The following is a 26,419-nucleotide window of genomic DNA, read 5'->3' as shown; positions in this document are numbered from 1 at the left end:
GGGTCCTTCGGAATTGACGGCTTTCCCTTGGTGAAAACACTGCTTTCGTTCTGTGAGGTCCTAACTGCCAGAGGGGGAATGTTTGGGCCAGGCAGTTCATCACAAGAATGCTGCAAGGTCGTAACTGCCAGAGAGCAGATGTTTGTGCACGCGGGTTTGTCCCCAGAACGTAGCTGCTTGGGGGGGGCGGGGGAGGGCGGAGAGTTTTGAGGTGTTGATTCTCTGCGCGGGATTTTCGTTCTTGCTTATTTCTCCAGCTCAGCTCTCACAGACCCCTGTCTTAGGACCTCAGAAACCTTGGCCAAAAGGTCCCTCTAATTCCCCTGCCGCCAGGTCCAGGGGAACCAGTGTCGGATGGAGATGGGCCCCCACTGACCTCGACCACTAATCAAAGAAAAGCGCGTGAAAACGAGATCCCATCAGGCCTGCCACGTGAGCACGGTCTTTATTGATAATGTCTATTGCTGGCAAGGGCCTGGCAGAAGGGTTTTCCCTTCCATTGCTGCAGGGGCGGGGCTGGAAGTGGGGGATTCGGCATGAAACTTTGGGGATCACTGCAGCCGGGGGATGGGGTGAAAGTGCTGCCCGTGCTCTGAGGTTATTGACCAAAATCACAGCATTTCTTTCCTCATGAGGTCTCAGGGTGGGTCCCCCCACCGTGGCCGGCCCTGTTGGGCATGGATGGTGTCGATGGTGGGGTGGGTGGGGGGCTGGGGGTGGCCCGGGCCCCGGCTAGGTGGGCCGCAGCTTCATCTCTGACGTCTTGTCGCTGTAGCCGTAGCCTTTCCCTGAATTCCAGTTGATGCCGTTGGCGACGCTCCCGTGGGCGCCCTCCAGGTAGCAGCCGTTCAGGTTCGATGAGTGGCAGCTGTTGTACCACCAGGCACCCTCGTACTGCTGGGCACAACTCTGAGAATATGCATCGTCGTCCTGGTCTCTAGTGGAGAACTTGGAGCTGTTGTGGGAGGTCAGAGAATCGCCTGCGCAGGAGGAACAGCGGCTCTTTCACCCACAGGACTAGAAAAGTCCTCTGGCCAGGGCTGCCACAAGCAGCTGCCTGGGTTGCACACTGCACAACTCTAAGAGGCACCCTTTGCTTGACCCCAGAGAACACTCATGCTGGTGACATGGTGGCCTTGGCCGCTCCTGCTCTGGTCCCTTTGGCATCCTCTCATGTAGAGGGAGACCATTCACTTTCCTAAAATTCAGGATCCCCATAGGATCAGGGCCCCAGGAGGCACAGATTGGGCATTAAGACCCTGCAGATATGTGCAATTTAGCACCTTACCAATTCCCCATCAGTAGTGGTAGTGAATACTCATAGTCAGCACGTAGGGGTCTTTGTCCATGGACCACATAATCTGCATGATTCTAATAGATGCAGGTGACATTGTGTTTATTTTACAGAGGAAGATTCTGTAGCTCAGAGAGGCTGGATACTGACCCAGTCTCACATAGGAGGAGGCAGAGGCAGGTGCCTGGACCGGTTCTCTCAGGTCCCCAGCCCCACCCCAGGCCCAGGCCCAGGGGCAGGTCTCCACCCACCTTCACTGCCAGCCACGAAGCTCCCCAGCACCAGCGTGTACTTCTCCTCCTTGCTCTCCACCTTGAATGACTTCCACTTGGTAAACTAGTGATTGTCCTGGAAACCGCAAGGTCCACATGGAGCTCAGTTGTGTCTGTGGGAGAAAGAGTTAGGGTCCCTGCTCTGGGCACGGGGTAGGCAGTCAGAGGAGATGGTTGAATGGTCCATGTCGGCATGACGGACTAGGCTTTTGTGACATGAGGACAGCGGGACTCGATTTCCTTCTGGCCCGTCTACTGCCCCTGAAATTCCCCTACTCGCATTGACTTCGTGGAAATAAATGGGACATTATTTTTGAAATATATGTTCTTATGCAATGGTTGTGAAGACAGCAGCCCTGATGAGAAACTACCTTGCGATGTCCTTTGCCAGGGAAGACCTGGCAGGCTAGAGAGTATCCCTAGGAATTGGGAATAGGGTCTGGAGAGGAAGCAGTGGGTTGAGCAGGTCCTGGGAACCCCGAAGCTGATAGTCTGGGGCTGGTGGGCCAGAAGGAAAGGATGGTTTGGGGTGGACCTGTGAGGATGGGCGTGGGGTGGAGGGGTGAGTGGGGAGAGGGGCAGTGGGGGAGAGCGGTTTCTCTTGTCCTGAAATCACACCCTAGAGAAGGAGAAATTGTGGAGGGAGAAGTGGGGTTCAGGCAAGGCCCTAACAGACTTTTTGTAGATTCCTGCTCTTGGGCTTGGAGATACCAGTGGCACCGGCATCAGGCCCGACCCTGGAGCCCCGAGTGTGAGGTGTCGGCTTCTCAGGGCCTCGCTGTCTGAGCGTCGAGGAGGTGGGGGGCCCTGAGCGGACAGCCCAGGCCCAGGGACGCAGGTGGGGGCTGCAGGCCATGACCCCTCAGCCCGCGGCCCTGGCCTCACCCTGGGTGGTCAGGGCATGCATGTGGTCGTTGCCAGCCAGCACTCTCCCAGCAGACTGCCAAAGCCCTGCTTATACGCTGTCCAGTCCCGGTAAAGTTCACGGAGCTGTCAATCCTTCACTGGAAAACCTGGGAGGGCGCGAGGGACTTGGGGAGGGGAGGCCTCAGCCCGACCCTCAGCTCAGGACACGCCTCCACCCTCATGGGGGCCATGCTTGTTAGTTCCCAGAGTGTCACAGGGAGACCCTGGGATGGTCAGGGCTCCCCAGTTTATGAAGTGGGAGACAGAGGCTCAGAGAGGGCAGGCAACCATCTCAGAATCACACAGCTGGGAGGGAGGGGCTGCCTCACTCCACACCCTGGGCTTTGCCCTACGGGGCCACCCCAGACCTATCAGTTGTGATTCTCCCCATCTTGAGAGAAAGTGGGAGGGGGTCTGTGCATCTGAGTGACAGATGGGGAAACTGAGACCTACAGGAAAGAGAACCTCAGGAAGGTCACAGGGAACGTGTGCTCCAAGGCGGGCATGAGATCTGGTCTCTGAAGACCCCCAGGTGGCCCCCCTCTGCCCAGAGGCCCCCAGCCGAACTCACGGTCCACCCCCCGCCGTCTGTGTACATGTCACACAGCACGGGCAGGGGCGGGCAGTCAGACAGGTAGATGGTGTGCCAGCCACTCAGGAACTGGCCCCTGGTCAGCATCTCTTGGCAGTTCCGGGGCCCTGAGGGTGGAACCCCAGAAAAAGATGCAGGACCGTGAGCCTGGGTGGGGCTGGGGCTGAGGGAGGGGAGACGAAGAGGGAGCAGCAAGGAGCAGTGTCGTGGCGGGCAGGGGGGCTCCAAGGCCTGGACAGGGACAGAGTCCACCTGAGGCCACCCAGCTGAGGTGGGGGGCAGCTTGAGCACCCTCCACTGCTTCCTCCCTCCTGGACCCCTGGCCTTCAGGTTCACTGGCACTTCTAAAGGCCACTCTAGTGTCCACACAAGGTCTGTCCTTTATCAGATGGCTATAGGAAAAATTAGGTGGGGCCTGGAGTGCCCCTAAGTCCACTGGGCTCCAGGGGGTCCCAGGAGCTGAGGCCGGGGCCCTGGGGGTGCGCAGGGTAGACTGAGGGGGTGAATGGGGCACACTCACTTGTGTTACAATCCTCCGCCTTCCACGACTCTCCTGAAGGTGGGGACAGAGGGAAAACCCGCATTACAAGTTGGGAATCTGCGCCTTTGTCCCTCCGATGGGGCACAGCTGGAAGCAGTGACCCACATCCTTCTGGGATGACAATCGTCACCCCCACCCTCACCCCCACCCCGAGAAGAGGCAACACCGACCTGGGGCTTCCTGCGGCCCAGGCCAAGCACAGCTCCTGGGCACTGCTGACGGGGACACTTTGGGGACGCTGCCCTACAGAACCCGTGTGGGCCCCAAGGTCCCCAGAAGAGCATTTGCCTTTGTGTCCGAACAGGTGACAAGGTGTGGAGACTTCGGGCTTGGGCACCTGGGGGGCACCCTTTCCACTCAGACCCCGTACGGTTCGGCCGTGCGTGTAGACAGTGCTCTCTAGTGGGGTCCTGCGGTGTAGACAGTGCTCTCTAGTGGGGTCCCCCGGTGAAGACAATGCTCTCTAGTGAGGTCCCCCGGTGTAGACAGTGCTCTCTAGTCGGGTCCCGCGGTGTAGACAGTGCTCTCTAGTCGGGTCCCGCGGTGTAGACAGTGCTCTCTAGTGAGGTCCCCCGGTGTAGACAGTGCTCTCTAGTCGGGTCCCGCGGTGTAGACAGTGCTCTCTAGTCGGGTCCCGCGGTGTAGACAGTGCTCTCTAGTGAGGTCCCCCGGTGTAGACAGTGCTCTCTAGTCGGGTCCCGCGGTGTAGACAGTGCTCTCTAGTCGGGTCCCGCGGTGTAGACAGTGCTCTCTAGTTGGGTCCCCCGGTGAAGACAGTGCTCTCTAGTGGGGTCCCCCGGTGTAGACAGTGTTCTCTAGTGGGACCCTGTGGTGTAGACAGTGCTCTCCAGTGGCAGTAGAGCCAACTCTCAGCGGGGGAGGACATGGGAGAGCGATGAAGTGGGAGTGCATTTTCTACCGCTCCTTGCTCTGGGTTCGCAGCTATTCTGCAGGGAAATCCCACGAGCGTGTGCTGTTGCCAGACGGAGGGTGCGCCTTGGCGGCCAAGCCTGTGGGTGACGCCGCCCCTCCCGCTGACCCTGGTGTCCACGCATCGCCCTGACTCCAGCGACGGCCAAGGGATCGTGGCCGGAAGGGGCAGGCCAGGCCGGCAGGGGCTACGGGGACTGAGGGGAAGTGGACGGCCCTGACCCCCTGCCCAGCCACGCCCAGGGCTGTGTCCGAATCTCAGCTCTGGCCTGGAGTGGCCGGCCGAGGGCCCCTGGCGCTGGGCAGCTCTCACCTCACTCTCCACGCGGCCCCTTCTCTCCTCGCTCCCCTGGAGAGAGAAACGGAGAAGGTGGCTCCAAACCTGTCCTGCTCAGCGGGGGCTCGGGGCGGAGGCAGGCGAGGCGGGGGGCCCCAGAGCTCTGGGCCCAGGGCTTACCTTTGGGTCTGGGGGGTCCAGCCATCCCAAGCGGGCCTGGGGAACCTGGGTCTCCTGCAAAGCACATGCCATTTAGCCCAAATCCCAGGTCTGAGGAGCCTGAAAACTCCACGTCCATGTCCTTGGGCCGGCACAGGAAGGGAGGGGGCACTGCTGCCTGTCCCTGCTTCCCCCCTGCATATATCCCTCTGCCTCCATGATGTCTTGGACAGCTGGGTGTCGTGTCTGGGCAGCTCTGCCTCCTCCTGGCCCGGTGTCCTCTCAACTCAGCTCTAGGCCCATGGACAACCCTCAGGCATGAGAAGGTCCCTGACCCAGGCCCTGCCTTTACCAGGCTCCACGGTCCACTTGGGCTCCAGGGCCTGGAACAGGGCTCACGTCCTTAGGGGCTTGTTCCCTGGTCCCTGCAAGGACAGGGGAGCTCCTTGGAGCAGGGGTCTGGGCAGAGGATAGCCAGACATGCGCGGTCTTTTGTCCCCGGGTCCCCATGCAGCCCCCGCACAGGTCTGACCAGGACAGGGTGCTGGGTGGCATGTGGGCCCCCACCTTGGCTGATGGCTTCCTGGGTCCACTCTGCCCTGAAGGCCATCCCAGGCCTGCTGGGGGGACAGGCGGCCAGGACAGTGTAGAGGAGAGAGCCCCACAGTATTTTCACCAGGCTCTGGCGACCGGGACCAAGTGGGTTCTGCCTGGGCAGATGACCCCACCCGGTGGTGAAAACCACCCAAGGACGGGATATCCTGACTCACTTCTGCCCCTCCCAGGGGGAGATGGCTCCCAGTGGTCCCCCAGAAGTTTCAGGGCAGAGAGTCCCCCGCTGGGGACCCTCACAAGGAGCTGGGCACACCGGCTGTCCTGTCCACGGCACCTGTCCCAGAGCTGCCCCCAGGGACCCCAGCCTGGACCCTGTCAGCATGTGCGATTCATAAAGGATGTCCAGCTTGGGATAGGTGCTGGCCTCCCTGCCCTCAGCTCCTCTCCGAGGACGGCAGAGAAGCAAGCTGCAGTGTCCGGCTTCAGTCGCAGTACCAAGGTCCTCCGCCCTGGCAGCCCGGTAAGGTCAGCGCCCAGAGCCACCCTTGCAGGCAACCGTCCCCGAATGTGAGCCGGGGAAGCAGTTAGGCGCCGGCTCTCTTCCGAGGCTTTGGAGAGTCACCACTGCCACCAGCTCCAAGGGGCCGAGACCAAGTCGGAACTGAGAAGTGCAGCCAGGCAGCGCCCACCTGGGGCCTGCCTTCAGAGAAGCGAGCTGCCCCACCCTGGCCCCAGCCGCCCCAGCGTCCCGCAGAGCACGTCCCTTTCTCTCCGCTGGCCCCTGCCTCTCCCTGGGGCCCTACACCATCTTCACCTCTGAGGAGAAACACGGGGTGGCCGGTCAGGGGAAGCTGTCATCTGTCAGGGACCAGGGCAGCCTCAGCTCCCTCCCATGTCGGCTCTGCCGCCGGGACAGGCCTCGGCCCCCAGGCCTCAGTGCACAGGAAGGGGCTGAGCAGGCCCGCGGGGCCCATGGTTGGGTGGCTCCTTGGGCCCCGTCTGCTCCGGCCTTGCCTGCCGAGGAAGCCCTCACTCTTACAGGGCTGCGGAGCGCTCGGCAACCTCTGCTCTGCATCTCCTTTCCCATGGGGACAGCCATTTCCTCCCCACTGGAGGTAGAGACTGCCTCAGAATTGGTTATTTTTCTGCAGCCCCAGCATGCTTGCTAATTAATTACCTTGGGTTTCCCTTCAGTGGGGACATTGTCTTCTCATCAAGGAACCTCCCCAGAGCACTTCTGTGGGGACAGGCCTGCCCTTTGTGTCTTATTGGGAAAGACTCATTCTCCTCTGCTATGTCTAGATAACACTTTGAGGGCTTCTTAGGACAGAGATTTTGCAGATACCAGCCACTCAACCCACTCTCACTTCTCATGTCATCATCCAGTTGCATGTAATACACTAAGTCTATAGAAGTTGAAAAATTTCCACTGGGGACTGAGAAAGTGACAAGGGGTGGGGAGAAAAGTTTCTCTTTTCTTGTCTGTGAGTGGACATTTCCCTGGACCAGTATGAATATTTCAGAAATCGTTTATTATTGGTGCTTTATATAAGTGTTTTCTGGGCCAATATGTAAGAATTTGACTTCTAATTCTTTTGGTCTCATAAGTAGGAAGGAAGTGGGATGTTTAATAAGCACCTACTGTGTGGCAGGCCCTGATGCCTGATGAAAAAGTAGGGATCAAGGCAGGAAATCCATAGAAACTGTCCTGGTGAGTAGAGATATGTAGATAGAAAGATAGATAGGTGATAGGTACATAATAGAGGTGATAGAGATAATAGGGGTAGATATAGACAGATGATACATAGATATAGATATGACAAATAGTGATGGATGATAGATGGAGATGGTAGATGTAGATATATGAGAATGTTTTGATTTGCTAAAGCTGCTGGAATGCAATATATCAGAAATGGGTCAGCTTTTACAAAGGGGATTTATTAGATTACAAATTTAAAGTTCCAAGGCCATGAAACTGTCTAAATTATGGTATCAACAGGAGGACACCTTCCCTCAAGAAAGGTGGAACATGTCCGTGGTTTCTCTGTCACACGGGAAGGCTCATGATGACATCTGCTGGCCCTTCTCTTCTGGGTTGATTTCAAATGGCTCTCTTACTCCTGTAGGTTGTTCTGGCCTCTTCTAGGGCATTTTCCCCCACTAAGCATCTGTGGGTCCTCTCTTAGCTTCTTGAGGCCAAACTCTGGATTTCATCTCTTAGCATCTCCCAGGGCATTTTTTGTCTTCAAGTATCTGTGGGTCCCCTCTGCTTCTCAGGGGCCATTTTCTTTCTCCAAGTGTCTGTGCTTTCTCCAAAAGGTCTCTCACTTATAGAACTCCAGTAAGGGATTAAGACCCACTCTGAATGGGTACAGTCACATCTCTATGGAAACAACCTAATCAAAGTGTCCCACCCAAAAAAATAGGTCTGCCTCCACAAGATAGAATTAAAAGTAGAGGGTGGTGCAATGGTGGCTCAGTGGTAGAATTCTCACCTGCCAAACTGGAGACCTGGGTTTGATTCCTAGTGCCTGCCCATGTTAAAAAAAAAAGAACATTGCTTTTCTGGGGTACATAATGGTTTCAAACCAGCACAGATAGGCATAGAAAGAGATAGATGATAGATAGATAGATAGATAGATAGATAGATAGATAGATAGATAGATAGACAGACAGATAGATAGATAGATAGATAAAGCAATGCTATCCAAGATAACACAATACAGTATAATATTGCAATTTGAGAAAGTGACAGGTGCTAAAAGGAAAATGATCATGGTGCATTATTAGTGGTTAAGCAAACTGAAACAGGTAAAGCCTAACATCCCTGTAGCTTAACCTACGCAATGTTCATTTTCTCACTAACATAGTCGTCCAATGAGATGTTCCTGGCTGCTTTCTGCCAAGCAGTGATTCTGGGATACACAATTATTCTAGCATGTGGCTTTGCCACCTTCTGAAGCAGGTTAGATGGCCCACACTCACCCAGCTCCCCCACACCTAGTCCTCACTCAGGTCAGTGCCTGAAAAGAAGCAATGAAAAGTATAGCTCATCAATCCCTTTTTAGCATAGCTGGAGGGGAAAGGACCCCTCCAAGACCTTATAACGCAAAAATACCAACCTCAGAAGCCTTCTACTTTCCTGGAGAATGCCTGCACTCACCCCCTTCAAGTGTGTACTTTTGCTAGTCTTAAAGTTTAGGGCTGTATGCATTGACTAGTCATTGAATTCTTTCCTGCAACTGAGTCACAAGCTCTCACAGCACCAGCCCTCTCAATTTCGGGCTGTTCAGCATCACTTCCATATATGGTAATCTGCATTCCAGCCATTAAACAGTGGAAATGAGCATGCGGGATGCCATGGGAAGGCTTTTCCGGGCCTGACTAAAGGCATGCATCCCTTTAGTCAGAACCTTGCCACAGGCCCCATCATACCACAGAGCACTGGGAAATACGGTCAGAGTAAGAGAAAGCAGCTGTTACTGAACATATGAGAAAACGGACTGTGTTTGCCTGGAGAGCATAGTTTTCAAGGTTATTGTTTGCCTGCTGTATATTCTTCAATCCATTTACTTTCTGTCTATGCTTTTAAATTGCACTTCTTGTAAACAGCATTTCACTAGATCTTGCTTTTTTTATCCATTCAGAGATCCTGTGTCTTTTAATTCAAGTATTTATTTGATTTATATTTAATGGAATTATTGATATATTGATATGGTTATGTTAAGTCTACCCTCTTGCTATTTATTTTGTAATCTCTTCATATTTGTTATTTTTTGCCTGTTTCCCTCTAAGTTGATCAAGTATCTTTTAGTATTACATTTTATCTTCACCACTGGTGATTTTTGCTCTGCTTTTGTGTTACTTTAGTACTGTTCCAGGGATAACAATATGCATCTTTAGTTATTGCTGTCTCCCTTGAATGACTATGTACATCCCACAACCCATTATTTAATTTTTATCTTAAAAAGTCAATTGTCTTTTAACATTTTAATAGAGTTGGGAAAGTATTTATGCCCACATTTTCCCTTTCTATTCTCTGAATTTCCATCTGAGTTTGTATTTTCTTTTAGCCTGAAGGCTAAGAACTTACTTCAGCATTTGCTGTGGTATTGGTCTGCCAGCAAACAATTTCTCTCAGCTTTCATTTATCTGAACATATCATTATTTCACTTTCATTTTGAGTCATATTTTTGCTAAGTAGAAATTCTAGTTTAAAGATTTTTACCTCTCAACACCTTAAAATGTTCTTTCATTGTTTTCTGCCTTCTATTGTGCATGATGAGAAGTCATCAGTCATTCTTATTTTTCTCCCTTTTATTTCACTGGCCACCTTAAGATTTTCCCTTTATCTTTGATTTTAGCAGTTTGATCATTTTACTTCTTGGTATAGTTTTCTTTGACCTAACCTGCAACGGTTTCACTGAGTTTCTTAGATCTGGAGGTTAATCAAACATAAAAAATTTTGGCTAATAATTCCTCAAATAGTTTTTATTGCAGTTGTTTTTGTTTTGTTTTTGTTTTTTACATGAGCAGGCTCTGGGAAATAAACCCGGTCTCCAACAAAACAGCAGGCAAGAATTCTGCCTACTGAGCCATTATTGTACCACCCCTTCAAATAGTTTTATGCTCCATTCTCTCTCTTTCTTTTTGGATTCCAATTGCATTCTGATAGTCTGTTTGATACCTTCCCACAGGGTATTGAAGTTCTGTTCAGTTTTTTATAAACACTTGTTTTCATGGTCCACTTTGGTTAATATCTATGAACCTGTCTTCAAACTTCACTAATTCTTTATTTGCATTGTTCATCCAATGGCATCTTGATTTCAGATATTAATTAATTATTAGAATTAATTCATTTTTAGAATTTCCATATCTGCTTTGAGACTTTCTATTTCTTTATTCTATTTTATTTTTTTAAAATTTTACAAACATGCACTCTAACTCCTCCCCCCTCCCCCATACTGCCTGGTAAGTGTAATCTACTTTCTCTCTATGCATCTGCTATTTCTAACCATCTCTTATAAATGATGTTTGTAGTATTAGTGCTTATGTGCCTTGCCTATCTCACTGAACATGTTTTCAAGGTTCTACCATTTGCATATGTCTCATAACTTCTTTCTTATGGCTGAATAATATCTATTGTGTGTATGTACAATTTTTTTTTATCTATTCATTTGTTGATGGGCACTTAGTTTGTTTCCACCTTTTGGCTATTGTGAATAATGCTGCCATAAACATTGGTGTACAAGTATCTGTTCGAGACCCTGCTTTAATTTCCTTTGTCTATATACCTAGAAGTAAAATTTCCAGGCCAAATGATAATTCTTTATTTAACTTTTTGAGGTTCTGCCATATTGTGTTCTGCAATACCTGTAACATTTTACATCGCACCAACAATGCACTAATGGTCCAATTTCTCAACATCTTCTCCAACACTAGCTATTTTCCTTTTCTTAAATAATAGCCATCTTTTGGGTACGAAGTGATATCTTGTGGTTTTGATTTGCATTTCCCTAATGGCTAATGCTGCTGAGTATTTTTTATATGAATATTATTCATTTGTCTCTGTTTTTTTGAGAAATATCTATTCAAGTCCTTTGGCCATTTAAAAATTGCTTTATTTTTGTCTTTTTGGTGCTGTATTGTAAATAATCTTATTGTATTCTGGATACAAGCCCTTGTCTGATACATGATTTGTAACTATTTTCTTCCATTCCATAGGTTGTCTTCCCTTTTTTGATAATTTCCCTTGATGCAAACTTATTAAATTTATCTGGTGTCTTTTTTGCTATTTGTGCTTTTGACATTATATCTAAGAATCCGTTGTCAAAGCTCAGGTCATGTAGATTTCCCACTGGGTTATCTTCTAAAATTTTTACTGTTTTAGCTCTTATATTTAAGTCCTTGATCTATATTGAGTTGATTTTTGCATAGGGTTTGAGGAAACGGTCTAATTTCATTCTTTTGCATTTGAATTTCCAGTATTCCCAGCACCATTTGTTAAAGAGACTATTCTTTCCCCATTGCATGTACTTAACACCCTTGTTGAACATCAATTGGCCATTGATGTGTGGGTTTATAACTGGGCTTTCAATTCTTTTCCATCAGTTTATTTGTCTATGTATCAGTACCATACAGTTCTGAATACTGTAGCTTTGTAGTGCCATTTGAAACCAGTAAGTGTGCACTGACTGTTCAGGGACACTTGCAGTTCTATATGAATTTCAGGGTGAATTTTTCTATTTCTCAAAAAAATATATATCTACCAGGATTTTTGGTAGGAATTACATTGAATTTGTTATTACTTTGGGCGGCCCATGAAAATGAAATGCCTTGTCATTTATTTAGGTCTTCTTTAATTTCATTCAACAGTATTTTATGGCTTTCAGTGTACATATCTTTATATCCTTGTTTAAATTTATTCCTGGAAATTGTATTTTTTAGATGCTGTTGTAAATGGAATTGTTTTCCTAATTTTCTTTTTGGGTTGTTCTGTGCTGGTGTGTAGGAACACAACTATTTTTTTCTTCAGTTTTTTTCTTTGGCATAGACAGGTTCTGGGACTTGAACCCAGTCTCTGGCATGGCAGGTGAGAATTCTGCCACTGAGCCACCATTGCACCAGCCAGGACACAATTGATTTTTGCATGTTAATTTTGTACCCTGCCACTTTGCTGAAATCATTCATTAGATCCAATAGTTTTCCTGTGGATTCTTTTGGATCTTTTCTATGTGAGGTCATGTTTCTGCAAATGGAGATAGTTTTAGCTCTCCTTATCCAATTTGGATACCTTTTATTTATTTTTCTTGCCTAATTGCTCTGGCTAGAACTTCTAGCATAATATAATAGAGCAGAGGTTAAAACAAGTCATCCTTGTCTTGGTCCTGATCTTAGGGAGAAAGTTTTCAGTCTTTCACCACTGAGTTGATGTTAGCTGTGGGCTTTTCATAAATGATCTTTATCATGGTGAGGAAGTTCCCTTAAATTTCTACTTCTCTGAATATTTTTATTGAGAAAAGATGCTGGATATTGTCAAATATCTTTTCTGTATCTATTGAGATAAACATGCTCATTTTCCTTCATTCTATTTACATGTATATTACATTGATTGGTTTTTATTTTATTTTTCTGCATTGCCAGGCAGGTACCAGGAATCAACCTGGGTCTCCAGTGTGGCAGGCGAGAACTCTGCCTGCTGAGCCACCGTGGCCAGCCGTGATTGCTTTTTGAAGGTTGAACCACCCTTACATTTCCACTTGGTCATAGTATGTAATCTTTTTTAATATACTGTCAGTTATATCTTGCTAGTATTGTTTAAAGGATTTTGCATCTATACTCATAATGGAAATCATCATTTCTTTTCTTGTAGGGCCTTTACTAGGCTTTGGTATTATAGTAATGCTGACCTCATGCAATGATTTAGGAAGTCTTTCCTCCTATCAAATTCTTTGTAAGAATTTGAGAAGAAATGAGTTAATTCTTCTTTAAATGTTTGGTAAAATTCACCAGTGAAGTCATCCAGTTCTGGGCTTTACTTTGGTGTTAGGTTTTAGATTATTGATTCAAATCCTTTGTATCTATTATAGACTTGTTGAGGTTTTTTAATTTTTTCTTGAGTTAATTTAGGCGATTTGTGCATTTCTAGAAAATTTTGTCTTTTCATTTAGATTTTCTAATTTGTTGGCATGTAATTGTTCATAGTATTATCTTACAGTCCTTTTTATTCATGTTAGGTCAATAGTGATGTCGTCACTTTTGTATCTGAATTTAGTTATTTGTGCTTCCTCTCTTTTTTCTTTGCTAATCTGGTTAAAGGTTTGCCAATTTTATTAATTTATTTATTTTCCCAATAGGCCAACTCTTTGTTTTGTTTATTCTCATTATTGTTTTTCTATTCTGTATTTATCTTCACTGTAATCGTAATTATTTCCTTTCTTCTGCAAACTTTGGATTTATTTTGCTCTTCTTTTTCTATTTCTTCAAGACATGTAGTTAGGGTAGTAATTGAGACTTTTCTTCTTTTTTAATATAGGCATTCAAAGCTATAAATTTCCCTCTGAGCAATGCCTTCATTGCATCCCCTAAGTTTTGTTACGCTGTGCCATGTTTTCATTTGACTCTAAATATTTTTTTTTTAATTTCGAATTTCTATTTTCTTCTTTAACCTATTGGTTGTTAAAGTATGCTGCTTAATTGTCACACAATTGTAATATTTCTCATTGTCTTTGTTATTGATTTCTAGCTTCATCTCACTGTTACCAGAGAAGTTACTTTTATGATTTCAATATTTTTAAGTTTGTTGAGTCTTCTCTCACGCAATAACGTATGGTCTATTCTGGAGAATGATCCGCATGAACTAGAGAAGAATGCATATGCCTCCGCTGTTGGGTGAAGTGTTCTATATATGTCTATTAGATCTAGTTGGTTCATAGAATTATTCAGTTCCTCTTTTCCCCAGCTGATCTTCTATCTAGATTTTCTCTTCAGAATTGAAAGTGGTGTATTGAAATCTCCAACTCTTATTTTAGAACGATTTCTCTTTCACTTCTATGTTTTCTTCATATATTTTGGAGCCTTGTTGTTAAGTCCATACACATTTGTAATTGCTAAATTTTCTTGTTGAACTGACCTTCTTATCAATATGTAATGTCCTTCTTTGTCTCTTGTTACAGTAATTTTACTTTAAGTCTATTTCGTCTGATATTAATAAAGCCTCACTGCCTCTATTTTTTGTTTGTTTCTATCTGCATGAAATATTTTCCCACCCTTTCTCCTTACAAATTGTTGTATCTATGAATGTAATATGGGTCACTTGTGAACGCATGTAGTTGTGTCATGTTTCTTTGCCCTTTTTGTCCATCTCTGCCTTTTTGATTGCATAGTTTATTTCATTTAGTGTTAAGGTAATATCAGAGAAGTTAAATTTACTTCTTCCATTTAGAAAATTGTTTCATTGTAAATCTTGTGCCTTTCTTTTGTTCCTTCATTCCTCCATTATTAACTTCTTTTTTGTTTAAATGACCTTTTATAATTGGCTATTTTGAATCACTTCTCCTTTCCTTTTTGCACACATATATTAGATGTTTTCTCTATTGTTACCATGAAAATGACATTTAATAACCTAAATCTATTACAATTTACTTTGTGTTGATTCCAACTTGACTTCAATAGACTACGAATATCTATTCCTATATCCCTCTACCTTCCTTTTTATGTTGTTATTGTCATAAATTACAAATTTATGCATTGTTATCTCAGTGATAAAGGCTTATGCTTTCTTTCTATGAATTTGAGCTTTATGTCATATAAAATATAAAGGCATTAAAAATGAAAAGATGCAGTAATACTGGCATTTAAATTTATCCATATGTTATCTGCACTGGAGGTCTTTATTCCTTTATACAGCTTTGAGTTATGGTTAAAATTTCTATCACTTCACCCATTGTATTCTTCCCTGTATATACCTTAACATATGCATTCTAAAGATTTTAATTTGTGTGAAAATTTCAACATCCAAAGCACCTGCTCATTTATTTAGATGTCTTTTTTCTCTAATTATAGGCCATCTTTTCCTTCTTCTTTGCATGCCTAGTAAATTTTAATTCTACACAGGACATTATAATAATAATTGGTAGAGTCTTTCAATTCTGCACTCTTCCTAAGAAGAGAGCTGAGTTTTGTGCCAACAGGCAGGTTAAGTGCTGGCAGACCACAATGATCCAGTGGAAACGTGGTCTAATTCACTTTAAGTCCATAATCCTAGGGCGGAAACTTAAGTCCTGGGATATGGTCCTACCATGTCAAGAGTGGCTCTTCTGAGGTTTGGATGAAGAGCCTGAGCTGTAGGCCAAATCCATCTAGCTTGGTGGGACACGCACTGAGACCCTGTCCTCCACACTGGGAGGGTCCTGAAATCTCTGGTCGGCAGCTTCAGTCTTGCAGCTGCTTCTGTCCTTGGGGATCACTGGAGCCTCACCCAGGCACGTGCAGGTCAAGGTCAGCCAAGGAGAGGAGGGGATTCTGTAAGCGGATGTTGGTGCTTTCCCGATGTGGCTCCTTCTTTCTCAATCCCCGGTCCCTCTAGTAACCTAGACCTCTGACCCTAGCTCCTCTGCCTAACTTGAGCTCTGTTCCTTGCATCAGGGACTGGGCAGTGCCCTCGTGAAAATCAGGTAGAATGACTTCGTTACCCGGTGCTGCTCCCCATTTCATGGTTTCACCCTTCAAATTTTTGTCTGCTTTTAGTCATTCTTCCTTGCTCTCATAATTTATTTCCATCTTTAGCCTGCAATTTATAACTTTTATTGGCAGGAAGGTTAATCTAATTCAAACTCTCTTCCATTTATCAGTAAATAGAAATCTCAAGGGTGAGTTTTTTAAAGCTCCGAGTAAGTAATATTTGAATAGAGAACTGAAAGATGGTAAGCCAGAAATGCAAAATTTCGGAGAGAAAGCCTTACATGAGGAGGAAAATACCTTGGTGGATAGTAGAAGTGGCAAGGAGGTCTGTGTGACAGAAAGGAGTGAAGGTGCACAAGAGTGACAAGAGCTAGTGCAGGACACATCAGCTCTATATGCATACTGATGCTCACTGCTCTGCAGTCATTATGTCAGAGAACAGGTACACCCACAGCCAATCTTCCACCCTTTCGTTTTATGCATTTGAATTTTACCTCACATAAAATGTAAAAAGTATACTGTCACCCACTCTGCCAAGCTTCTGTACACCTGCTGGACTGATGAAGTGTGGCTTTCAGGAGCCCAGGAAAGGTTGGTGCATGAATGCTTTACATTTGCCTGCACTAGCAGCGCCTGAGGGAATGGCCGTGTCTCCCCCTCTTCTGCATTCCCTTGGCATCATCCTGGACCTGGGCAGCACAGGGTGAATGTGGAAGAGGGCACCCTGCCCAAGGCTGCTTGGGTTTGCTATGGAAAATGGGGCTCTTTTTACCCAGTCATGGATGACCACCTCTGCCCACCTTCCTTCCTTAGGAATATCAGCCACAGAGCATGTGATACTCCAGTGGCCAGGCTCCAAGACCAAAGGGTCCTTTTCTAAGTTTTCAAAGCAGTCCTTTGGCAGACAGGCAGACATCACAAAGGTGTGCCCGAGGAAATCAAATGCATCCTCCGTCCATCTTCTCCAATCTCGCCCCTTTGTCAAAGGTTAGGTGGTTCTTCCTTTGGGCGCCCCACCCCAGCCCACTTTCAACTGCAACCTTGGAGACTTGATCACGTCTGTGTGGCTCCCTGGAGTTGTGGGATTCTGGTTTCCAGATGTGCCCAAGTCTTTGTGAGAAGGAGCCAGGCCCTGTGCTCCTTGTAGTTGCTCAGAAGCCCCTGCAGGGCTGCACGCCCAGCCATTGCTGCCCACATGGGGATTACTCAAGGATGCCCATCCAGAACACTGCACAGCCTGCGTCATCTGGATCCCCTCGGCCAACACGCACGAGTCCCCCAAGGTGGCTTGATGCTGGGACGTGGTGCTGTCACATGAGGTGCTTGTGCTGCCCTAGTGCATCGTGCTCCCTGTGCATGGTCTCACCTGGTTTGGGGTGGTGCCAACTCTCCATTTCACAGTGAGGAACAGGCAGCAGGTGTCTCACTCCTGACCTGTCCTCACACCTGCAGGGTTAAGGGATACACCAAAGGTCTTAAAGTCAGCCAGGAGCCAATATGCGACTCGGGTGCTGTGGTGGCAAATCCTGATGGCTCCATCATGCTGCCGCAGAGGACCTGGCTTACAAAAGAGTGTGGCTTTCCTCTTGCTAGCGACGCTTCTCTCTTGCTGGCTTTGATGAAGCCAGTTGCCATGTTGGAGAGGCCCAGGTGACAAGGCAGTGAGGGTGGCCTCCAGCCGGCGGGAAACCGAGTCCTACCCACAACCCCGTAAATGCACTTGGAACTAGAGCTTTTCCAGGCGAGTCTTCAGATGATGAGACCCTTGGCTCAAGCATTAGTTTTAGTTTCACAAAAGACCCAGATGCAGAGCACTCAGCTCAACTGTGTCCAGCATCCTGCCCCTCAGAAATCATGAAATTGTACATAGGCGGTTCTCGGGAGTAACTTGCCAGGCGGCAATAAATGTTAATACAAACACTAAAATAGTGCTCTAACTTAGTCTATGTCCTGCAATTAGGAAGATTCTTTCAAATAATCCTAAGTCTGAAGGGGTTCTTAGTCTAGGGCTTTTTTATCTTAATGTAAATTTGATGAAGTCCCCAAGGGTAGCAAGGCTCTGGTGCCATTGAACATGTCAGCTTTCAACAGAGCCCGGGAACTGGACTTCTCCCAGACGTATGCGATATCCATTTGTTAATTAGGAACAACAACAGCAAAAAGCCAGGATGTTTTGGTCCGCACACATGATTTCTGCAGAAGTGTTTACTTCTGGGGGATTCCTGGAAAATGATATTTTCCTGGGCTTGACACTAAAGCAGAGCCTGATGCCAAGAGAGGATCATTATAGCCCAACTTACACGGAGCAAAGGCAGCCCTGCAAACCCTGGGCAGCGTGTGCCAGGTAAGCTGGCAGGAGGGGGACAAAGCCCCAGTTCCCATCAGCAACTTCTGGGCCAAAGGGTTGGGTCTTCTAGGCCTCGGGGTTCCTGGAGTCCTGGCCACACCAGGACTCTGCTGTTCCCCCTGGAATACTGTTTGCCCAGGGCCAAGCCATTGATGGAGCCGTATCACAGCTCACCTGTAGGCAGGTGGAGCTAGGTCTCAGGACACATGGGGAAGAAGGTCTCTGATGAAGACAGGCCATCTGCAGCCTGTGTCCCTGCCCCGTTACCTGATGGGAACCCAGACAAAAGTCCACCATGGCCACGTGCCTCTGGTGCCTGTGGATGGCCATCCTTGGGGCTGTGGCTGTGGCTGTGTGACCCAGGATTGGTCTTAGGTTCTGCGTCTTCCATGTGGCACATTTCCATGCTACTACCCTCAGATAATCTGTCACTCCCAAAGAGCCAGTCAGGTTCATCTGAGGTAGCTGCTTTCCCCTTTGGGTTTGAACCTCTGGTTTTCTTCTCTTCTGCTGAAATTTTCCTCATTTGTGTGATTGTTTGGATCAAGGTGGATGGTCTACTTTTTAACGTGCTGAATATATTGTTTTGTTAGAAATAGTGAAATCTAATTATAAGGTCCATACATTAATATGCTTGATAGGCATTGTTTTATATGCGTATAAAATATATGTAACACATTATGCACGCATACATACATGTCACTTTATTCAACATGATCTCTTTGATCCCTACTTGACAGTTTGTGGCATTTGAGTTCTTGGCTGCTCTTGGCTCAGCCCCATGTTGTGCCTTGAGGGGTGATGAGGGGCAGTGGGCTCGCTGAAAGTGGGTGGGCACTGGAGGGGTTGTTGTCGCCCCTGTGTATCTGAGAGGCTACCCAGCAGGGCCATTGGGTCCCAAGCGCGGCCAGTCATGGAGTCTTTTGCAGGGCAGGGTGGTGGGAGGTGTTAAGCAATGCAGCCTCTGGCCACACCTGCACCTCAGCTCATCTGGTTAGATGGTCTGGTGCCGAAGTAAAATCGGTACCTTTAGGAAGCTCGCAGGTGAGTCCAGTGGGAAGCCAGGTGAGCCCCACTGGCAGTGGGAGATGCCCCTGTTGGTGGTGACATTGCCTCAGCAAGCACGGGCAGGTCCTCGGATGCTGCTGTACCCTCCTACCACCCAGAAGGAGACGTTGGGAGGATGCTACAGGTACCCTTGGACAGATGTTGACTGTGAGAAGAGATGGCTCCCTGCGACCGGGACTGGGACCCCTAAGGGAGCTGCAAATAGGCAGTAGCCCCAGGGAAGCGCCAGACATCAGCCTGCCTGCCCTCATGCGATCTTCCTTCTCTTCCCTCTTCCCCTTCTCCACCTCTCACGCCCCAAACCAGATTTAGTCTTGCCGCCTGGGTTAGCCAAGTAGCACGGGAGCTTTCGCTTTAGAGAACATTTCCAGCCTGGTTTAGGCCAGCTCGCGAGGAGTCCCGCCCTGGCAGTAGGGTCCCGCCTCTGTCTCCAGCCCTGCTTTACAGTCGGGCCACTGGAAACCCTGAGCGTTGCAGAGCTGTCCTCATCCCACACTTTCCACGCCAAAGCTGTGCATCTTTACTCCGTGCATGTGTGTGCACACATATGTGTGTGTGTGTGACACTGTAGGGGCCCCTCCAGGCAGCTCTCTTCCTCTTGTTTCCCTCTCTGTCCACCTCACCTTCAAGACATCCTGGGTTTGACCCACCCCACCCACCGTGGCCCCTCCTACCATCTCCTCTCCTTGGCACGATTGTCAAGGCCACTCGCTGGTATCCTTGTGTGCCCCGTGTCCCCCTGTGCCCCCTGCCCCTGTTGAGCCTGTTCAATGGTCAGTCGGGCCAGGTCATGGGCTGCCGCAGCTTCGTGGCCTCCTTGTCACACATGGAATAAAACCCGACGTCCCAGTCACCGTCCTGCACTGCGACTCCAGTTTCCTTCCGCTGCCCAGACCGCGTGCCTCCTCCCCCACATCTCACTGCTTGGTGCGACCCTGCCCCGAGACTGCGCCCTGCTGTCCACTCTGCCTCAAGAAGGCGTCAGGCTTGTCCCTCACTTCCTGCAGGGCTCCCTGCACAAGCCCCTTCTCAGGGACCCGGTCTCTTGGTCTGAATATCAACACCTGCCCTTCCACATATCACATGTGTGCACACACACATACCTCACACTCACGTGTGTGTGCACAGATGCATGCACACATGCGCATGTTTTATTTCCCCCACCCAGCTTTGTGCTTTGCCCTAGCCTCTCCCATTCTGACAGCCTTTAAACCATGCGCATAGGTCTTGCTCAAGTCTGCTCTTGCTTGCCTGGGGACTCCTGCTGCCCCCAGGCCGGCCCAGCACTCAACAGGTCGGTGCAAAGCAATGAACGGATGCACACCTGCGGTTGGAGTTCCTTGGTCAGGGGGACGGCTAGGAAGACAGACAGGGAAATGCAGCCCCCCAGGAGGCCCTCCCCAGGGAAAGCAGCTCAGAGCTGACTCCCTTCCCTGTCCCCCATCCTCTTCCTTCGCAGTCCCCTTCCCTCTCCACCCCATTCCCCCTCCAATCTCCACCCTCTCCCTCCACCCCATCCTCCCTCCCCATTCCCAGCCCCCACCCCCTCCCTGAGAAGAGTGGGGGCTCTTCCATCAGGATGGGTGATGGACCAGCTTTTCCAGGTACAGCCGTGGCTCAGCCCCCAGCCCGCCAGGGACTGAGAAATCTGTTGGCTTCCAGCTCTCAGGCCCTGCCAAGCACGTGGCCTGAGACAGACAGGTGTCCCCTCGCCCCATCTGCATCAGGATGGAGGGAGCTGCCTGAGCCAGTTGGAATCGGCCTCGGCCCTTGGGGGCCAAGGGATCTACACCTTGATACCTGGGGCCCAGGAGCCCTTGCTTTGTGGGTCAGAAGCCCTCAGCACAGCCCTGCCCCATCCCAAGCTGGTGTCATCAGCTCCCCTCTTTGTTCCTGGCCTCCGGGCTGCTCCCAGGGTGTGCCCAGGATGCGAGGCATGCGCCATGGGCTGTCCCACCAGGGAAGAAAAGGGGTCCCCCCGCAGTGGTGTCCTTTCCGTGAGTGAACAATGGCTGAGTTTTCTGGCAGGACAGGAGATTCTCTCATGCAGGAAGGACCAGAGCCCCCTCAGGACATGAAAGACAAAGGACAGCTACCACCCAGCCTGGAGAGGTGTGCACTGAGAATGCCCCTAGGCTGCCTGGGTACCTGAGCCAATGATGCTTTACCCCTGTGCAGGCCAGCCCCAGCCTCTCTTCAAAGGCTGCCCACAGGGCCTGGGCCCTGGGCCCACCGACTCCTCTCAACTGCCCTGCTGGGCACAGACATGCCCATGGTCTCTTGGTGGCAAGTTGATGGGGAACCCCACTTTGGGATAGGGAGGGATGAGCCGAGAAGTGAAGGTCCCCCCCCCAGGCTGTCACCAGAGGAGCCTTTCCTGCCCCCGACTCAGGCCTCGGGGGCCTCCCTCGGGGGCCTCCCTGGCCCTGAGCCGTGGCCTCGGAGGAGAGGCTGTCCCTACTTGACCCCCAGAGCTTTCCCATGAACCAAATGAGGCAGGCACGGAGGGTACTTTGTAAACGCAGCGCATGGGCAGGGGGCGGGGCTCGCCCCGGCACTGGAGGGGAGGGGGTGCACTTTGCCCCGGGAGCCCCCAGTGGAGACGGACATCAGCTCTCCTTGGCCCGGCCCACGTGGCCTGTCCTGGAGCATGACGTGGGGGCAAGGAATTGCCGGGTGGAGGGCTTCTAACCTGGGTGGGGTTTCTGGCCAGGGCTGAGTCGGAACCAAAGATGCCCTGCAAGGCCTCCAGATGCCCACCTCCCCTGGCACTGCCACAACTGGGACACCCAGTTGTTACTTAAGTACCCCCAGGACTGTTACTTAAAAATGTTAAATTTGTTGTTAGGAATTCTTCAGCTTGGATGGGAGGGCAGGTCCAGGGGGAAAGCCCAAGGAGGTGGGTGAGGCTGTTTCCGGGAATGAGTCTGCTCCTGTGTCTGTTTGTCCTCCTAGCCAGGCCCCTCCTGCCCACTGCACGGGGTTCACGTTGGGGTCACCGGGGGTTCCAGGGTCGTAGGTCCTGGTGAGTCCCCTGCTGTCACCAGTCCCAAAAGACTGGGCGGGCAGCTCCTTCTGCAGGCCCCACCCACTGCGGGGGTCTGTGCCATGCACCCCTCTCCTTTCTCCTCTCCGTGCCTCTCTCCCCCTGCGGGTTTATCCCAGGTGCCTCCACCCTGCCCAGCCCTGAGGCCACTCCCTGCGCCTGCATCTCCTGGGACACCAAATCCAGGTCTCAGGATTCACCAGGCACCACCTCCATCCACTCAGAGGTTTTGAGCAATGGACGTGCCAGTCCCACCTGCGATGGGACCCTCGGCATAAGGCTGACTTTTAACTAGTCCTTGCCCTGCAAGGCAAGCTCGGTTTTCTCCCTCCCTGTTGATTCTGAGGCCACTGGGGAGACCTGAGCAGAAGCCCTGCTGCAGCCTTCCGTCCTCCCCTGAGCTCCCCGCACCGGGCCAGGCTGCTTTCGTTCAGTACTGTGCTGTCATCAAGTAGCTCCTACTCTTGGGGGCCAATTGTCTCTGATTCAGGAGAGTCTAAATCAGGGGTCCTCAAGCCTGAGCCTGTGCCCCGAATCCCTGGAGGGATAGAAACGTGGACGAACGGCCTTGCTGCCAACTGAGTCAGTAGATCCTGGACTGGAGCCTAGAATCTGCGTTTCTATCAACGCAATTTGGTGCTGCCCGGCCACCCGGGACCCACTGGGAGAACCGCTGGTCTAAGCGATGCTGCTCTAACATCAACATAATGCCCCAAATATCAGCGGCTTGAAACAACACGAGCGCGCTTCTCACTCCTGCCTCAAGTTCATCGCAGGCCGCTGGCCGGGGTTCGCTCCCGCAGGGGCTCCCGGCGTTGTGTTGCTGTACTCCGGGGCCCAGTCAGCCTCGAGGGAACAGAGCTGTCATCCCGCTTGGTGCCTCAAAGCCTGGAGCTGGCGGGCTTCGGGGGACAGCACAGAGTGGGAACGGGGCTGGCACGCTTCCACCCTCTCCCAAGGGAGCCACTGCACCCACGGCCAAGCTCATCTCTACTTTTTTCCAAGGAAAGGGGTCCCTTTGGGGGTGACCTCGGGCTTTCCATCCTTCCTCCTGTCCCCAGTATGTGACCATCCAGGGCCCTGGCTCAGTGCAGGGGGAGGCCTGGCCATACTTAAGAAGATATCGCAGTCACATCTGTTTAAGGTGGAAACAATGAACTTGATTTATTAAAAAAAAAACTGACAGTCATTCCTTTGTTACACAGGTTTAAAATATTTTAAAATACCCTCCTTTTCTTGGGCAATTGCAGTTAAAATTAACAATGACGTGTACTTGGATTTTAGGAAATGCAGAAAGTGCCATTTGGCATTCTATTTTAAAGGGCCTGATATCCTAAAATCTTCACCATAGGTTTCTGTTCATTTTTATTTTATTTCTCATCAACATTTGTCCAGTTATATATATTAGGAGAAAAAAATAACAATTCCACCAAAAGAATTTCTGCAAATATAACAAGTAATTTTATTGCAATATACCGTAGCTAAGGCAGTCCAGGGAGAATGGGACAAGTTTTGAACTTCAAAACAAATCACAACAACTTCGAGGGGCTGACAGAGGGTGGAGATGATGGAATAAAGGACCAGGGAGGCGGGATGGGAATCGTAACAGAATCACATGACCTAGACAAGACCAGGGGGCGCGGTGACCGCCGCTCCGGCCATCCTTCCCCGGAGACGGATGCCAGGTGGGGCTGGAGACGGCCGGTGCTCTGGGTCGAAGGAATCTCAGAGCCAGACTTTTCTTTGGCAAGAGCAAGGCTTGCTTCCTGCAGACCTCCGGGAAATGGGCAGCGGTGGTGTTCGGGCATGCCCGGGGGCCTGGTTGTGGTTTCCAAAGTGGGCAGCACTCTCCGAGGAGGGCGTGGGGACAGCACCAAAAAGGGTGACACCCACAGCTGGCTCCTGGGGGGCTGCACGGGGCTTGCCCCAGGTCCGACGTGCTTTCCCCAGCTTGGGTGGAGGTAACTTCACAGTGAGGGGTCGCCTTTCCCGCATGGCCTCTGGGTCCTCCAGTCCTAAAAGGTGGCCTTCCCCCCCCACCCCTGGGACCAAGGAGGAGGGAGCCTCGCCGGGCGCCAGGGCTCCACAGCTGCTGGGACCCGCACCCTGGGACGCTGGCAGATGGGAGACGAGCGCTCCTGGCAGCCATGGGGAGACTCGGAGCTCGCTGCACGTTTCTGTCTGCCGGGAGCTTGGCAGAGGCAGCCCGGCGGGACTACCCAGGGGACAGCTCAACAGTGTCCATGCAGTTCTTGGAACAAACGAGAAATTAGCACCACAAACGCTCGGCGACCGAATGCAATCGGCTTGTGACACCAGATACAAGGCGGGAAGAGTCTTTCCACTTGGCGTGTGTGTCTTGGGTCAGGGCAGCACCGGCCCGCGCTCCGGGAGCAGCCGGGCGGGACCTGAGAGCGTCTCCCCACACGCAGCTCCTGGGCCCAGCGGCAGGCGGGGGTCATGCATTGGCACAGGGTCCTTGGCAAAAGCGCAGAATGAGGGGGCAAGAGGCAGGAGAGAGCCGCGGGTAAGGAATGGCCAGGTTCCCCAGTGCCGCCTTCCAAAGAGGTCTTAAAAAGATAGCACCACGAGAGACAAGTGTAAAGTAAGCACCAATTTTCATGTAATTATTATCTATAGGAAATGTGTTTTCCCTGCCCTGGACATTCTCCCATCAGCCTCTGCAGGAAGAAAGGTGGGGAAAGGAAGCAATGAAAATTGATTTCGGCTTGCATTTTAATCTAAGTGCATGGAAGAAAGGCAAAGCATACGTTTTTGGGGTTTTTTCCCTCCCCATTAAAAAAAAACAAAATATTCAGAGCTAATCAGCATTTGTCCAAAATGGCACGCAGGCACCTGCTTTTTCGAGGGCACCCTGAATTCTGGCTGCCCTGGGGTGGGGGTGGCGTTCCTAATTTATTGCACGTTCTTGGCCAGGGTGGGGGTGGAGAGGCCCCCATTTCTTGGGAGAACAAGATGCCAAATCCAGGCTTCCCTCCAGCCTCTCACGCTGTGCCTGGGAGACTTCGGTTGGGTTGACATGCGTGATTGAAAGTCAGGGACATTTAACATTTACAACAATACAATACAAATATTTACTTCAAACTCACAAAAACATAAGCACCTGTAATCCATCGAAAAGGCCCATGTGGGGTGACATTTGGCCTCTACGTGGGTCTTGTTGAGGGTTGTTAAAAACGGGGCTCTGGCTACGGCGGGGTGGTGTCTGCAAGGCTGCCTTCGGAACACGTTCAAGTTGAATTTTTCTCAAAAAGCCTCTCCAAATGCTGTGGGCCCCGCCCCACGCCGGCGGGCCAGGAGCACGAGGGGCGGAGTCGGCGGCGCCCGAGGCAGGGCCCCGTGGCGGGTGGGGTGCCGGGGCGTGGGCGGAGAGTCAGGGGGGCCCCCCCGCGCGCGGCCCCCCGGGCTGTGGGGCGTCTAGGTCATGTGATTCGGCCCCTGTCGGGGCGCGGCTCTTTCCCTCTGTCCTCCCGCGTGGGGGGCACGGGCCGCGCGGGGTGCCGAGCGTGGTGGTGGTGGTGGGGGGGACCTTCACTGTCCAGGGTCGGGCGCACGGACGCGCACGCGCACGGACGCGTACTGAGGTTACGAGTTGCTCACCGGGCCGGCTCCGGCGGCTCCTAGCCCAGGAAGCAGGCCGGCCCCACTTCAAACCCAAATTTCTGGGACGCTTCACCGAAGTCATTGAACATGATGTCGACGATGGGCACTTGCTCCACCTTGGGGGTGTCGATCTCGAGAACAGTCTTCTGATAGCCTTTCTTGGTCTAGGGGCGGGAGGGGGGAGCGAAGGATGCTGGTTAGGGGAAGCCGGTAGAGGTGGGGTCCTGTCCTGCCTCGCTGCACCTCACTTCCCACCCTCAGGATGACCCCCGGGATGACAGGGGAACGGAGGAGGGGTGAGGAGGAGCATGGGGCAGCGGCGGGTCCAGGGGAGAACTGAGTAAACTGAGGCACAGAGAGGGAAGTGCCAAGACAGTGAGCCAATCAGGGCCGACCCCTCAAAGACCATCCGTGAAGTCCCCACAATTGTCCCACGGAGCCCTGAGCCCCAGGAGGAGAGGTGGCAGCCCCCAATGCAAGTGAGAGCTCACCTGAGTCTCCTGGCTCCCGGCTGAGCCATGTTCCCAGAATGGAGAGAGCACAGGTGCAAGTGAGCTTGGGTTAGAAAGGCCTTCCTGCCAACTGAGCACTCAGGACACCTATACAGGAGCAGCTGACCCTGCTTT

General features: G+C 50.5%; 1 protein-coding gene and 1 pseudogene across 6 annotated transcripts in view; both read right to left on the bottom strand.

Annotated features, from left to right (window-relative positions):
- Positions 1-732: 732 nt before the first annotated feature.
- LOC143655656 (ficolin-2-like) lies at positions 733-18,385 on the bottom strand (annotated as a pseudogene).
- A 5,222-nt stretch (positions 18,386-23,607) lies between these two features.
- COL5A1 (collagen type V alpha 1 chain) overlaps positions 23,608-26,419 on the bottom strand; it is a 168,859-nt gene continuing 166,047 nt past the window's right edge. For all 6 annotated transcript variants that reach the window (XM_077139687.1, XM_077139695.1, XM_077139680.1 and 3 more), the window contains exon 66: positions 23,608-25,957. In XM_077139687.1, coding sequence (XP_076995802.1) covers positions 25,811-25,957 — 147 coding nt within the window. In that variant the 3' untranslated portion in view covers positions 23,608-25,810. The remainder of the gene's footprint in view (positions 25,958-26,419) is intronic.

This window comes from Tamandua tetradactyla, chromosome 2 (genome assembly GCF_023851605.1).
Source record: "Tamandua tetradactyla isolate mTamTet1 chromosome 2, mTamTet1.pri, whole genome shotgun sequence".
NCBI lineage: Eukaryota > Metazoa > Chordata > Mammalia > Pilosa > Myrmecophagidae > Tamandua > Tamandua tetradactyla.
This window is presented reverse-complemented; position numbering and strand designations above follow the sequence as displayed.